At 57.3% G+C, this 13,624-nt stretch overlaps 2 protein-coding genes across 2 annotated transcripts; one reads left to right on the forward strand and one right to left on the reverse strand.

Annotated features, from left to right (window-relative positions):
* Window positions 1–445: 445 nt before the first annotated feature.
* On the reverse strand, window positions 446–6,303 carry tmem111 (transmembrane protein 111). The gene is made up of 8 exons (XM_031891492.1): window positions 6,083–6,303; window positions 1,907–1,964; window positions 1,341–1,434; window positions 1,159–1,263; window positions 1,009–1,090; window positions 849–928; window positions 686–768; window positions 446–608 (listed from the first exon to the last, which is right to left on the reverse strand). The coding sequence occupies exons 1-8, from the start codon at window positions 6,235–6,237 to the stop codon at window positions 507–509; spliced, it is 759 nt and encodes a 252-aa protein (XP_031747352.1). The 5' UTR covers window positions 6,238–6,303; the 3' UTR covers window positions 446–506.
* A 22-nt stretch (window positions 6,304–6,325) lies between these two features.
* uxt (ubiquitously expressed prefoldin like chaperone) lies at window positions 6,326–12,782 on the forward strand. The gene is made up of 6 exons (XM_031891493.1): window positions 6,326–6,438; window positions 8,235–8,316; window positions 9,084–9,151; window positions 10,312–10,419; window positions 10,802–10,865; window positions 12,337–12,782. The coding sequence occupies exons 1-6, from the start codon at window positions 6,368–6,370 to the stop codon at window positions 12,385–12,387; spliced, it is 444 nt and encodes a 147-aa protein (XP_031747353.1). The 5' UTR covers window positions 6,326–6,367; the 3' UTR covers window positions 12,388–12,782.
* Window positions 12,783–13,624: the final 842 nt, after the last annotated feature.

Genomic DNA, 13,624 nt, shown 5'->3' on the forward strand with positions numbered 1-13,624 from the left:
AGGTAGGCATCTCGCCAACATCAGTAGGAGTCGGGGCCAGTATCACTAGGTAGGCATCTCGCCAACATCAGTAGGAGTCGGGGCCAGTATCACTAGGTTGGCATCTCGCCAACATCACTAGGTAGACATCTCACCAACATCAGTAGGAGTCGGGGCCAGTATCACTAGGTTGGCATCTCCCCAACATCAGTAGGAGTCGGGGCCAGTATCACTAGGTTGGCATCTCCCCAACATCAGTAGGAGTCGGGGCCAGTATCACTAGGTAGGCATCTCACCAACATCAGTAGGAGTCGGCGCCAGTATCACTAGGTTGGCACCAGCACCAATACCAGTAGGCAGGCTGTTAGAGGAGCCTACACAATAGCTGCTCACAGAGGATACATGGAGAAAGCTCCGCCCCCTACCCATACCTGGCCAATCAGCAGAGGAAACACATAACCACTACTGTGTTTGTAGGAAAAATACTCTTTATTTGGCACTAAACCGATTCCCAATGGATCCCGGTTCTACTGAGCCCCGGCAAGTTCCAGATCCTGAGCGATCAGATCTTCCTCGATGGCCTCCAGCGCCCAGTGATGTTCCGAGATCTCCATGGCTTCCCACTCAGCCTGACGGGGACACGAGAAGTCACAGTGAGTCTTTGGGCCAATGGGTCGGAACCAGAACCAAAGGGGAAGGAACTCACCTTGAAAGCCTTGTTGGTGTCCGGCGGCACGGAGAGGGCGGCCCCCGTCATCTGATCCTGCATAATCCGGCTTTGGTCGGCGGCTGAGGGAAGAGCCACATAGAACTGAGTCCTGCCCAATCCTATAAGCCCCGCCCCCATAGCCCTTCTGCCCCTCACTCACCGTTATCTTGCCCCAAGAGCAGGGTGTACATACTGCGCAGGCCAAAGACATTGAGGAAATACCAGGAGGCGGAGCTAACCCTGCAAGTAGAGGGAGGTTAGGGGCAGATACAGATTAGCCACAGGGGGGCGCTTAGGCACAACCAGACCCCACTGCTCACCATGATGCGTCCAGTGACTCCAGCTCGATGCCACGCTGTAACATGGGCTTGAATCGGAGCGTCAAGGGGAACGGAACCTTAGCTGGAAAGGACATGTGATTAGGTGAGACCCTGAGCCTAGAACTGCCCCCCTATGAGTCCGGAACTTACTGGTCAGGAAGCCAGAGAAAGCCCAGTTTATCCACCCTCCAATCAGGATCATGGGAAGAACGTTGGTGAGGTTCCCCTTCATCATGTCGGTCATCATAGTGGGGTCTAGAGAGAAGGGAGAGGTAGGTTGTATCTCCTCGTGGCGGAACCGGATGGGCACGAGTGGGTCTCGGGGCACTTACCGGTCATTGGGTTCCGCTGGATCACTTTCCTCTTGGTTTTCTTGAAAAATCCCGTCTCTTGGTCATTGAAATAGAACTTCCTCATGAGGAACGACTGGGGGGGGCAAAAGAGAGATGGAAGTCAGCTCTGTGCCCAACCAGACTTGCCCCAGCTCAGGGGCTTCTATGGTAGGAGAATGGCCCCCGGGCAACTTACTATATTGTACTGTGTCTCACAAGGGTCCAAAGGTGTCAAATGGTGCTAGAACCATAGAGTATCGCTGAGTAACCATTTGGCTTGGGCTCTGGGCTAGTGCGCATCTGCCCCAGGCTACCACTCTCAGGCCTCTATAGGGCCAGTCCGGTCTCCTACAGGCATGGGGTCTGGGCTAGTGCCCCCTGGCATCTACCCAACGTCAGCCCCAGGCTACCACTCTCAGGCCTCTATAGGGCCAGTCCGGTCTCCTACAGGCATGGGGTCTGGGCTAGCACTCAAGAGTATGAGGGGCCCCCCAAATGCTACCAAAGGGCTCATGTCGTCCAAACCCCCCCCCATAAACGGACAGGAAGCCGTCGGACCCACTCACCTGTCGGGGGATGTATTTCCCGTTCTCCCTAAGAATGCGGCTCCGGATCAGCACCTGGCTGAGAGAATGGAACAGCGCGTTATACTGAGGGGCCCCGGGGCCCAAGCACTGAGCATATAATGCTACGGGGGGCAAGGAAGGGGCCACTGGGTAATTATTGGTACCTGACAGGATTGGGGGCTCAGTACAGAAGGGCACAGACCTATCGCTGAGGGCGGGTAATGCGGGGTCAGTATCTGGGGGACCTGGGCAGGATTGGGGGGGGTCAGTATCCGGGAGGGGTCAGTATATGGGGGGCACAGACCTATCGCTGAGGGCGGGTATTGCGGGGTCAGTATCCGGGGCACCTGGGCAGGATTGGGGGGTCGGTATCCGGGGCACCTGGGCAGGATTGGGGGGGTCGGTATCCGGGGCACCTGGGCAGGATTGGGGGGGTCGGTATCCGGGGCACCTGGGCAGGATTGGGGGGGTCGGTATCCGGGGCACCTGGGCAGGATTGGGGGGGGTCGGTATCCGGGGCACCTGGGCAGGATTGGGGGGTCGGTATCCGGGGCACCTGGGCAGGATTGGGGGGGTCGGTATCCGGGGCACCTGGGCAGGATTGGGGGGGGGTCAGTATCCGGGGCACCTGGGCAGGATTGGGGGGGTCAGTATCCGGGGCACCTGGGCAGGATTGGGGGTCAGTATCCGGGGCACCTGGGCAGGATTGGGGGTCAGTATCCGGGGCACCTGGGCAGGATTGGGGTCAGTATCCGGGGCAACCAGGGCAGGATTGGGGGTCAGTATCCGGGGCACCTGGGCAGGATTGGGGGTCAGTATCCGGGGCACCTGGGCAGGATTGGGGGTCAGTATCCGGGGCACCTGGGCAGGATTGGGGGTCAGTATCCGGGGCACCTGGGCAGGATTGGGGGTCAGTATCCGGGGCACCTGGGCAGGATTGGGGGGGTCAGTATCTGGGGGGCACAGACCTATCGCTGGGGGAAGGTATTGGGGGGGGTCAGTATCAGGGGGGCACAGACCTATCGCTGGGGGAAGGTATTGGGGGGGGTCAGTATCAGGGGACACAGACCTATCGCTGGGGGAAGGTATTGGGGGGGTCAGTATCAGGGGGACACAGACCTATCGCTGGGGGAAGGTATTGGGGGGGGTCAGTATCAGGGGGACACAGACCTATCGCTGGGGGAAGGTATTGGGGGGGTCAGTATCAGGGGGACACAGACCTATCGCTGGGGGAAGGTATTGGGGGGGGTCAGTATCAGGGGGGCACAGACCTATCGCTGGGGGAAGGTATTGGGGGGGGTCAGTATCAGGGGGGCACAGACCTATCGCTGGGGGAAGGTATTGGGGGGGGTCAGTATCAGGGGGACACAGACCTATCGCTGGGGGAAGGTATTGGGGGGGTCAGTATCAGGGGGACACAGACCTATCGCTGGGGGAAGGTATTGGGGGGGGGTCAGTATCAGGGGGGCACAGACCTATCGCTGGGGGAAGGTATTGGGGGGGGTCAGTATCAGGGGGACACAGACCTATCGCTGGGGGAAGGTATTGGGGGGGTCAGTATCAGGGGGACACAGACCTATCGCTGGGGGAAGGTATTGGGGGGGGTCAGTATCAGGGGGGCACAGACCTATCGCTGGGGGAAGGTATTGGGGGGGTCAGTATCTGGGGGACACAGACCTATCGCTGGGGGAAGGTATTGGGGGGGTCAGTATCAGGGGGGCACAGACCTATCGCTGGGGGAAGGTATTGGGGGGGTCAGTATCAGGGGGACACAGACCTATCGCTGGGGGAAGGTATTGGGGGGGGTCAGTATCAGGGGGGCACAGACCTATCGCTGGGGGAAGGTATTGGGGGGGGTCAGTATCAGGGGGGCACAGACCTATCGCTGGGGGAAGGTATTGGGGGGGTCAGTATCAGGGGGACACAGACCTATCGCTGGGGGAAGGTATTGGGGGGGGTCAGTATCAGGGGGGCACAGACCTATCGCTGGGGGAAGGTATTGGGGGGGGTCAGTATCAGGGGGACACAGACCTATCGCTGGGGGAAGGTATTGGGGGGGTCAGTATCAGGGGGACACAGACCTATCGCTGGGGAAGGTATTGGGGGGGTCAGTATCAGGGGGACACAGACCTATCGCTGGGGGAAGGTATTGGGGGGGGTCAGTATCAGGGGGGCACAGACCTATCGCTGGGGGAAGGTATTGGGGGGGTCAGTATCTGGGGGACACAGACCTATCGCTGGGGAAGGTATTGGGGGGGGTCAGTATCAGGGGGGCACAGACCTATCGCTGGGGGAAGGTATTGGGGGGGTCAGTATCAGGGGGACACAGACCTATCGCTGGGGGAAGGTATTGGGGGGGTCAGTATCAGGGGGGCACAGACCTATCGCTGGGGAAGGTATTGGGGGGGTCAGTATCAGGGGGGCACAGACCTATCGCTGGGGGAAGGTATTGGGGGGGGTCAGTATCAGGGGGGCACAGACCTATCGCTGGGGGAAGGTATTGGGGGGGGTCAGTATCAGGGGGGCACAGACCTATCGCTGGGGGAAGGTATTGGGGGGGTCAGTATCTGGGGGGCACAGACCTATCGCTGGGGGAAGGTATTGGGGGGGTCAGTATATGGGGGGGGGTCAGTATAGGGGGGGGTCAGTATCCGGGGGGGGGTCAGTATCCGGGGGGGGGCACAGACCTATCGCTGAGGGCAGTATATGGGGGGGGTCAGGATATGGGAGGGGGGGGTCAGTATCCGGGGGGGGGGCACAGACCTATCGCTGAGGGGCAGTATATTGGGGGGGGTCAGTATATGGGGGGGGGGGGGGTCAGTATATGGGGGGGGGGGGGGGTCAGTATCCGGGGGGGGTCAGTATATGGGGGGGGTCAGTATATGGGGGGGGTCAGTATATGGGGGGGGGGGTCAAGTATCCGGGGGGGGGGGGTCAGTATCCGGGGGGGGGGTCAGTATCCAGGGGGGGGGGGTCAGTACAGGGAGCCTATCGCTGAGGCAGTATATGGGGGGGGCGGTCAGTATATGGGGGGGGGTCAGTATCCGGGGGGGGGGGTCAATATATGGGGGGAGGGTCAGTATATGGGGGGGTCCAGTATCCGGGGGGGTGGGGGGTCAGTATCCGGGGGGGTCAGTATATGGGGGGGGGTTCAGTATATGGGGGGGTCAGTATATGGGGGCGGGGTCAGTATATGGGGGGGGGTCAGGGGGGGGGTCAGTATAATGGGGGGTCAGTAATTTTATGGGGGGGTCAGTATATGGGGGGGTTCAGTATATGGGGGGGTTCAGTATATGGGGGGGGGGGTCAGTATAATGGGGGGGTCAGTATCATGGGGGGGGGTCAGTATATGGGGGGGTCAGTATTATGGGGGGCGGTCAGTATATGGGGGGGGGGTCAGTAATCCGGGGCTGGTGGGCCAGTATATGGGGGAGGAGGGGTCAGTATATGGGGGGGGGCATGTTAGACGGGCAGGAGGGCGATAGTCGTGTGAGTGGGGAGATGACACAGGACTGTATCATGAAGGACCGGAGCCCCACAACTGCTACCATTCTCTCGGTCCGTCTTACAACGGGATCCGAAAGGGCTCAGGCGGGCCGGAGCAACTGAGGGGGGTCCTAGTATATGGGGGGGAGTTCATATCATGGGTGGGGGTCAGTATATGGGGGTCGACGTCCGGTCTCCAGTATATGGGGTGGTCAGTATCCGGGCGGGCTATCCTGGCGGAGAGGGGTCAGTATATGGGGGGGGTCCTCAGTATCCGGGGAGTCAGTATATGGGGGGGTGGCTAGTATTTATGGGGGGTCAGTATATGGGGGGGGCAGTTATATGGGGGTCAGTATATGGGGGGGTCAGTATATGGGGGGTCGATATGGGGGGTCGTATTATGGGGGGGTCAGTATATGGGGGGGGCAGTATATGGGGGGGGGGGTCCAGTTATATGGGGGGGGTCAGTATTATGGGGGCGGGTCAGTATTATGGGGGGGGGTCAGTATATGGGGGGTCAGTATATGGGGGGTCAGATCCGGGGGGTCAGTTATACTGGGCGGTCAGTATATGGGGGGTCAGTATATGGGGGGAGCGGTCAGTATATGGGGGGGTCAGTATATGGGGTGGGTCAGTATATGGGGGTCAGTATATGGGGGGGTCAGTTATATGGGGATGTCCAGTACAGACCTATCGCTGAGGGGCTCCAGTTCGGGGCGCTCTCCCCCTGCAGCAGGCGGGGTAAATCGGGCGGAAGAGAGGCGGTTGAGGAAGGTGATACAGACGATGGGTAAGACGACCCACAGGCGGATACTGGAGTCCAACAGCAACTCGGGGCTCCCCATGTTCCTCAGCCAGTCAGCCAGCGGAAACGGAAATCCCCAGGGTTAGGAAGGAGTTTCCGCCCAAAACAAAAATGGTGGAAGCGGAAGTGCGGGGCTGTGACGCAGGAGCCGCGGGGGGTGCCGGGAAGGGATGGCGGGGCTGGGGCACAAGGTGCAGCGATACGAGGCGTTTGTGTGGGAAACTCTCCGTGGGGATCTGCGGTAAGTCCTGTGGCCTGTCCGTGGCACTTACCCCTCCCCACCCTTATATACCCCCCCTCTTATATTACCCCCCCTCCCTCTTATATACCCCCCCCTCTATATACCCCCCCTCCCCTCTTATATACCCCTAACCCCCTCATATACCCCTCTTATATACCCCCCTCATATACCCCTCTTATATACCCCCCTCTTATACCCCTCCTCATATACCCCCCCCCTCTTATACCCCCTCCCCTCTTATATACCCCCCTCTTATATACCCCTAACCCCCCTCATATACCCCTCTATATACCCCTAACCCCCCTCATATACCCCTCTTATATACCCCTAACCCCCTATTACCCCTCTTATATACCCCCCTCATATACCCCTCTTATATACCCCCCTCTTATTACCTCCTCCTCTATATACCCCCTCTATTATACCCCTAACCCCCCTCAATACCCCTTCTTATATTACCCCTAACCCCCCCTCATATTACCCCTTTCTTATATACCCCCTAAACCCCTCATATACCCCTCTTATATACCCCCCTCTTATACCCTCCTCATATACCCCCCCCTCTTATACCCCTCCGCATTATACCCCCTTATATACCCCCTCCCCTCTTATTATACCCCCTCCTCATATACCCCTTCTTATATACCCCCTTATAACCCCTCTTCATATACCCCCCCTCTTATACCCCCCCTCACTATCATATTACCCCTCCTTATATACCCCTCCTCATATACCCCCCTTATACCCCTCCTCATATACAACCCCCCCTCTTATTACCCCCCCTCTTATACCCCCCCTCATATCATAACCCCTCTATTACCCCCCCTCTTATACCCCCCTCATATACCCCCCCTCTTATACCCCTAAACCCCTCTCATATACCCCCCTTATATTACCCCCTCAATACCCCCCCTCTTATACCCCTAACCCCCCTCATATACCCCCCCTTATATACCCCTCCCTCATATACCCCCCCTCTTATATACCCCTAACTCCCCCCCATACCTCTCTTATACCCCCCCCATACCCCTCTTATACCCCCTCTTTATACCCCTAACCCCCCTCATATACCCCCCTTATATACCCCCTCATATACCCCCCCCTTATATACCCCCCTCATACCCCTCATATAACCCCCTTATACCCCCTCCCCTCATATACCCCCTCATACCCCTCTTATACCCCCCTCATACTGCTAATTCCCCCTCATACCCCTCTTATACCCCTAACTCCCCCCCATACCCTTATACCCCCCTCATATCCCTCTTATACCCCCTCATATTCCTAACCCCCCTCATACTCCTCCTTATACCCCTCTTATATCCCCTCATACCTAACCCCCCCTCATACTCCCCCTCATACCCCTAACTCCCCTCATTCTCCCCCTTATACCCTCCTCATACCCCTCTTATATCCCCTCATACCTAACCCCCCCCTCATACTCCCCCTCATACTCCCCCTCATACCCCTAACTCCCCTCATTCTCCCCCTTATACCCTCCTCATACCCCTCTTATATCCCCTCATACCCCTAACCCCTAGTCTATGGTATTTAATAACCTGTAGCCTCAACTTCCATCCACACATCCAAACTGCTGCCTGGTTGCTAGGGTAACTAAACCTTAGTAACCAAATAGCAGTGACAATTCCAAGAGAAACTTAAATAGAAAAGAATAAATGCCCCTGAGCCGACTGTGTTATGCACAGGGCATTAAGGGAACCAGTGGGGGGCATCTTAGGGTGATTGTACCCAGCATGTGTGATACCCTCACAGTAATTGCCCCCGTCTCGCTGCAGGAAGGTGCTAGAGAGCCGCGATGCCGTGTATGAGAAGATCAGCCAATACCTGCAGCTCAAAAACGTGATCGAGAGGTTACAGGTAAGTACTGGCCCTGCCCCCCATAGGGTAAGTACTGGCCCTGCCCCCCCATAGGGGTATGTACTGGCCCTGCCCCCCCATAGGGGTATGTACTGGCCCTGCCCCCCCATAGGGGTATGTACTGGCCCTGCCCCCCCATAGGGGTATGTGCTGGCCCTGACCCCCCATAGGGTATGTGCTGGCCCTGCCCCCCCCATAGGGTAAGTACTGGCCCTGCCCCCCATAAGGTAAGTACTGGCCCTGCCCCCCCCATAGGGTAAGTACTTGCCCTGCCGCCCCATAGGGTAAGTACTTGCCCTGCCCCCCCATAGGGGTATGTGCTGGCCCTGCCCCCCCCCCCCCCATAGGGTAAGTACTTGCCCTGCCCCCCCATAGGGGTATGTGCTGGCCCTGCCCCCCCCCCCCCCCCATAGGGTAAGTAGTGGCCCTGCCGCCCCAGTGTGTGACACTAATGAGTATAAATACACACACAGGCTGCTGTATATGCTGCACCACATGGATCTACCATTAGAGGCGTGTCCCTGCTTGTGGGCTGAGCCCTGCCCCATTTCAGTGATGGTGAAGAGGAAGGATAATGCCTAGTGGAGGATAAGGGGTACTGCAACAGTGAAGTGATATTGTTCCAGAGGGCCAATAATGTGTTTGACCCCATGTTCTGCTCCAGTGATACCTTATTGCCCTTAGTGTGCCAGTCTGTTGCCCAGGAAATTCTTATTGGGTGGGAATAGGGGCATTTGTGGTGCCAATGATCTCTGCTGTTCCCCCAGGAGCTGCCCCCCGAGACGCTGCAGACACAGGTGGACCTGGGCTGTAACTTCTTTGTGAATGCAGAAGTGTAAGTGATGTTTCCCTCTACCCGCGGGCACCTCGTATAACTGGGCACCTTGTGTCACTGGGTATAACCGGGGACTCTGTGTAACGGGAGTATAACCGGGCACCTTGTTTAACTGGGTATAACCGGGCACCCTGTATAACGGGGGTATAACCGGGCACCCTGTGTAACGGGGGTATAACCGGGCACCCTGTGTAACGGGGGTATAACCGGGCACCCTGTGTAATGGGGGTATAACCGGGCACCCTGTGTAACTGGGTATAACCGGGCACCCTGTGTAACTGGGTATAACTGGGCACCCTGTATAACGGGGTATAACCGGGCACCCTGTGTAACTGGGTATAACCGGGCACCCTGTGTAACTGGGTATAACTGGGCACCCTGTGTAACGGGGGTATAACCGGGCGCCCTGTGTAACGGGGGTATAACCGGGCGCCCTGTGTAACGGGGGTATAACCGGGCGCCCTGTGTAACGGGGGTATAACCGGGCGCCCTGTGTAACGGTATAACCGGGCGCCCTGTGTAACGGGGGTATAACCGGGCGCCCTGTGTAACGGGGGTATAACCGGGCGCCCTGTGTAACGGGGGTATAACCGGGCGCCCTGTGTAACGGGGGTATAACCGGGCGCCCTGTGTAACGGGGGTATAACCGGGCGCCCTGTGTAACGGGGGTATAACCGGGCGCCCTGTGTAACGGGGGTATAACCGGGCACCCTGTGTAACGGGGGTATAACCGGGCGCCCTGTGTAACGGGGGTATAACCGGGCACCCTGTATAACGGGGGTATAACCGGGCACCCTGTGTAACGGTATAACCGGGCACCCTGTGTAACGGGGGTATAACCGGGCACCCTGTGTAACGGGGGTATAACCGGGCACCCTGTGTAACGGGGGTATAACCGGGCGCCCTGTGTAACGGGGGTATAACCGGGCGCCCTGTGTAACGGGGGTATAACCGGGCGCCCTGTGTAACGGGGGTATAACCGGGCGCCCTGTGTAACGGGGGTATAACCGGGCGCCCTGTGTAACGGGGGTATAACCGGGCGCCCTGTGTAACGGTATAACCGGGCGCCCTGTATTCCAATGCCCTATGAGGGCTCCTCCTAACCCCTCCCCCCATGTGCTACTTTGTTGCTGCTTCTTTATCGCTCTCTCCCCCCCCAGGCCCGACTGTTCCAGGATCTTCGTGGCTTTGGGCTTTGGGTTCTACTTGGATCTGACGCTGCCGGAGGCGCTGAAGTTCATTGAGAAGAAAAACAAAATGCTGACTGAGTAAGGATGCCCCTCCCCCTGGCACAGAGGCCCCTCCCCCTGGCACAGAGGCCCCGCCCACACACATTGCTGATTTTCATTCTTCTCCTTCAGACTCACTTTCTGCCACTGAGGTGATGCGCTCATTTAATATGCTAATTTGGAGTGGGATTCCTTTGCTATTGGCTGGATGTTGGGAGGAGCTACAAGCAAGGGGGGGGGGTGCGTGTGATGTCAGTATATACACCCCTGGGCGCTTAGTATTACCCCCTCCCCAGTCTACTGTCCGCTGCAAGGGGGTAGTTACTGCTCACTAGTCTGTCACTGCTGGTTACCCCTAATGCACAAACTGCCCGACACAGGGGCGCCGCCCACCTGTAATCTCTCCGCCCCTCTCTTTCAGGGTAAGCGACAGTTTGTCTAGGGACGCCGCGAGCATCAAAGCCCATATCCGACTGGTACTGGAGGTGAGTCCGGCGCAGGGGGCGGAGTGTATGGTGGGGGGAGTATATTATCTCTTATCTCAGCCCCTGCCCCAGTGAGCTTACAATCTAAGGTCCCTATCACATTCCCATCAGCCCCTGCCCCAGTGAGCTTACAATCTAAGGTCCCTATCCCATTCCCATCAGCCCCTGCCCCAGTGAGCTTACAATCTAAGGTCCCTATCACATTCCCATCAGTCCCTGCCCCAGTGGAGCTTACAATCTAAGGTCCCTATCCCATTCCCATCAGTCCCAGCCCCAGTGAGCTTACAATCTAAGGTCCCTATCCCATTCCCATCAGCCCCTGCCCCAGTGAGCTTACACTCTAAGGTCCCTATCCCATTCCCATCAGCCCCTGCCCCAGTGAGCTTACAATCTAAGGTCCCTATCCCATTCCCATCAGTCCCTGCCCCAGTGAGCTTACACTCTAAGGTCCCTATCCCATTCCCATCAGCCCCTGCCCCAGTGGAGCTTACAATCTAAGGTCCCTATCCCATTCCCATCAGTCCCAGCCCCAGTGAGCTTACAATCTAAGGTCCCTATCCCATTCCCATCAGCCCCTGCCCCAGTGAGCTTACACTCTAAGGTCCCTATCCCATTCCCATCAGCCCCTGCCCCAGTGAGCTTACAATCTAAGGTCCCTATCCCATTCCCATCAGTCCCTGCCCCAGTGAGCTTACACTCTAAGGTCCCTATCCCATTCCCATCAGCCCCTGCCCCAGTGAGCTTACACTCTAAGGTCCCTATCCCATTCCCATCAGCCCCTGCCCCAGTGAGCTTACAATCTAAGGTCCCTATCCCATTCCCATCAGCCCCTGCCCCAGTGAGCTTACAATCTAAGGTCCCTATCCCATTCCCATCAGCCCCTGCCCCAGTGAGCTTACAATCTAAGGTCCCTATCCCATTCCCATCAGTCCCTGCCCAGTGAGCTTACAATCTAAGGTCCCTATCCCATTCCCATCAGTCCCTGCCCCAGTGAGCTTACAATCTAAGGTCCCTATCCCATTCCCATCAGTCCCTGCCCCAGTGAGCTTACAATCTAAGGTCCCTATCCCATTCCCATCAGTCCCTGCCCCAGTGAGCTTACAATCTAAGGTCCCTATCCCATTCCCATCAGTCCCTGCCCCAGTGAGCTTACAATCTAAGGTCCCTATCACATTCCCATCAGTCCCTGCCCCAGTGAGCTTACAATCTAAGGTCCCTATCCCATTCCCATCAGTCCCTGCCCCAGTGAGCTTACAATCTAAGGTCCCTATCCCATTCCCATCAGTCCCTGCCCCAGTGAGCTTACAATCTAAGGTCCCTATCCCATTCCCATCAGCCCCTGCCCCAGTGAGCTTACAACCTAAGGTCCCTATCACATTCCCATCAGTCCCTGCCCCAGTGAGCTTACAATCTAAGGTCCCTATACCCAGTATGGGGTAGAACTGAACTCTCTATGAATGTTGCGTTTCAGGGTCTGCGGGAGTTGCAGGAGTTGCCGGATGACACAAAGGTGCCAAGTTGACGGAGGGCAAATAAAAGGGAACGCGCCGCTCTGCGCGCCGCCATGTTGGGTTTGGCTGGTTTCTGTACTGACTGTGTGGCCCCCGCCAAGCTCCGGGGAGACTGTGTGGCCCTCGCCAACTCCGGGGGCTGCTTCTCACTGTAGATAATACACGCTGCACGTGTGACACGCCCGAATTGGGCACGGAGGCAGCTCTTTACACTGGGCTAGGCGGGGCTATTGCATCCCGGGCACAGAAGTGACGGGGTTAAGTCAAACTGGGGTTCTGGGCATAGGGAGCCCCCTGCACTTGTGGCCCCCAGACACGGCTAAATGTGGCCCCTGAATGTGTTGTATCATTTGCTCTTATTTACAAATAAAAAAAAAACAGTCCGACTGTCAAGCTTAACCCTTAACCTGCCTCACTACCTACAGAACTAAATGGTCAGACCCCGCCCCCTCAGACGCTCGGTCGTTAACATTGTGTGATATGAGATAAGGACTCTGGGTTCCTGACCCCCAAACCTTACCTGCACCCCCGCCCCTAACCGGGGACCCGCCCCCAACCCCTACATGCCTCTGGTTCCAAGTAAAGGGGACCCCTGGGAGCGGAGAAGGAGTAGGGGTGCACTTCCCCAGTCTGCGTCTGCCTGTCTCTATTGTGTGTTTGGGGTAGGGGGGTGTTGTTTATCCATTTTTCCATGGAGCATGTTGGTTGGGCGGCTTTGACATCACATATGAATGGTTCTAAGCGCACCCCTCTTCCCCTTGAGAATATGAATATCTTTAGGGGTGCAGTGGGAAAACAGACCTGAAGAGACATTCTGGCTATGGAGTGACTTCTGTGGCCAAGGCCATAGAGGTCTGATTGACTGATATAGAGGAGGCCATTTTGGCTGGTCACCAGAACGTCACCCTGGGCTAGTGCTTCAGTTGGTGCCACTAGACACCAAGAGAGGGGGAATGAGTGATACGTTGGGTGTGGGGAGGAGATGGGATCTCACCATCAGCATAGGAAGGGGTTCCTTACTGTAAGGGCAGTCAGGTTATGGGGTTCTCTACCCAGAGAGGGGGAATGAGTGATACATTGGGGGTGGGGAGGCAAGGAGATCTCACCATCAGCATAGGAAGGGGTTCCTTACTGTAAGGGCAGTCAGGTTATGGGGTTCCCTACCCAGAGAGGGGGAATGAGTGATACATTGGGGGTGGGGGGGAAAGGGGATCTCACCATCAGCATAGGAAGGAGTTCCTTACTGTA

The sequence above is a fragment of the Xenopus tropicalis genome, chromosome 8, assembly GCF_000004195.4.
Source record: "Xenopus tropicalis strain Nigerian chromosome 8, UCB_Xtro_10.0, whole genome shotgun sequence".
NCBI lineage: Eukaryota > Metazoa > Chordata > Amphibia > Anura > Pipidae > Xenopus > Xenopus tropicalis.

Bases quoted from the DNA above. Each gene is read 5' to 3' on its own strand.
- tmem111 (XM_031891492.1), bottom strand. From the start codon at position 6,237: ATGGGGAGCCCCGAGTTGCTGTTGGACTCCAGTATCCGCCTGTGGGTC. The intron at 1,435-1,906 runs GTGAGTGGGTCC...TGCCCCCCCCAG, and splicing joins GGAAATACATCCCCCGACAG to TCGTTCCTCATGAGGAAGTT. The intron at 1,091-1,158 runs GTAAGTTCCGGA...TGTCCTTTCCAG, and splicing joins TTTCTCTGGCTTCCTGACCA to CTAAGGTTCCGTTCCCCTTG.
- uxt (XM_031891493.1), top strand. From the start codon at position 6,368: ATGGCGGGGCTGGGGCACAAGGTGCAGCGATACGAGGCGTTTGTGTGG. The intron at 9,152-10,311 runs GTAAGTGATGTT...CTCCCCCCCCAG, and splicing joins TTCTTTGTGAATGCAGAAGT to GCCCGACTGTTCCAGGATCT. The intron at 10,420-10,801 runs GTAAGGATGCCC...CCTCTCTTTCAG, and splicing joins AAAAACAAAATGCTGACTGA to GGTAAGCGACAGTTTGTCTA.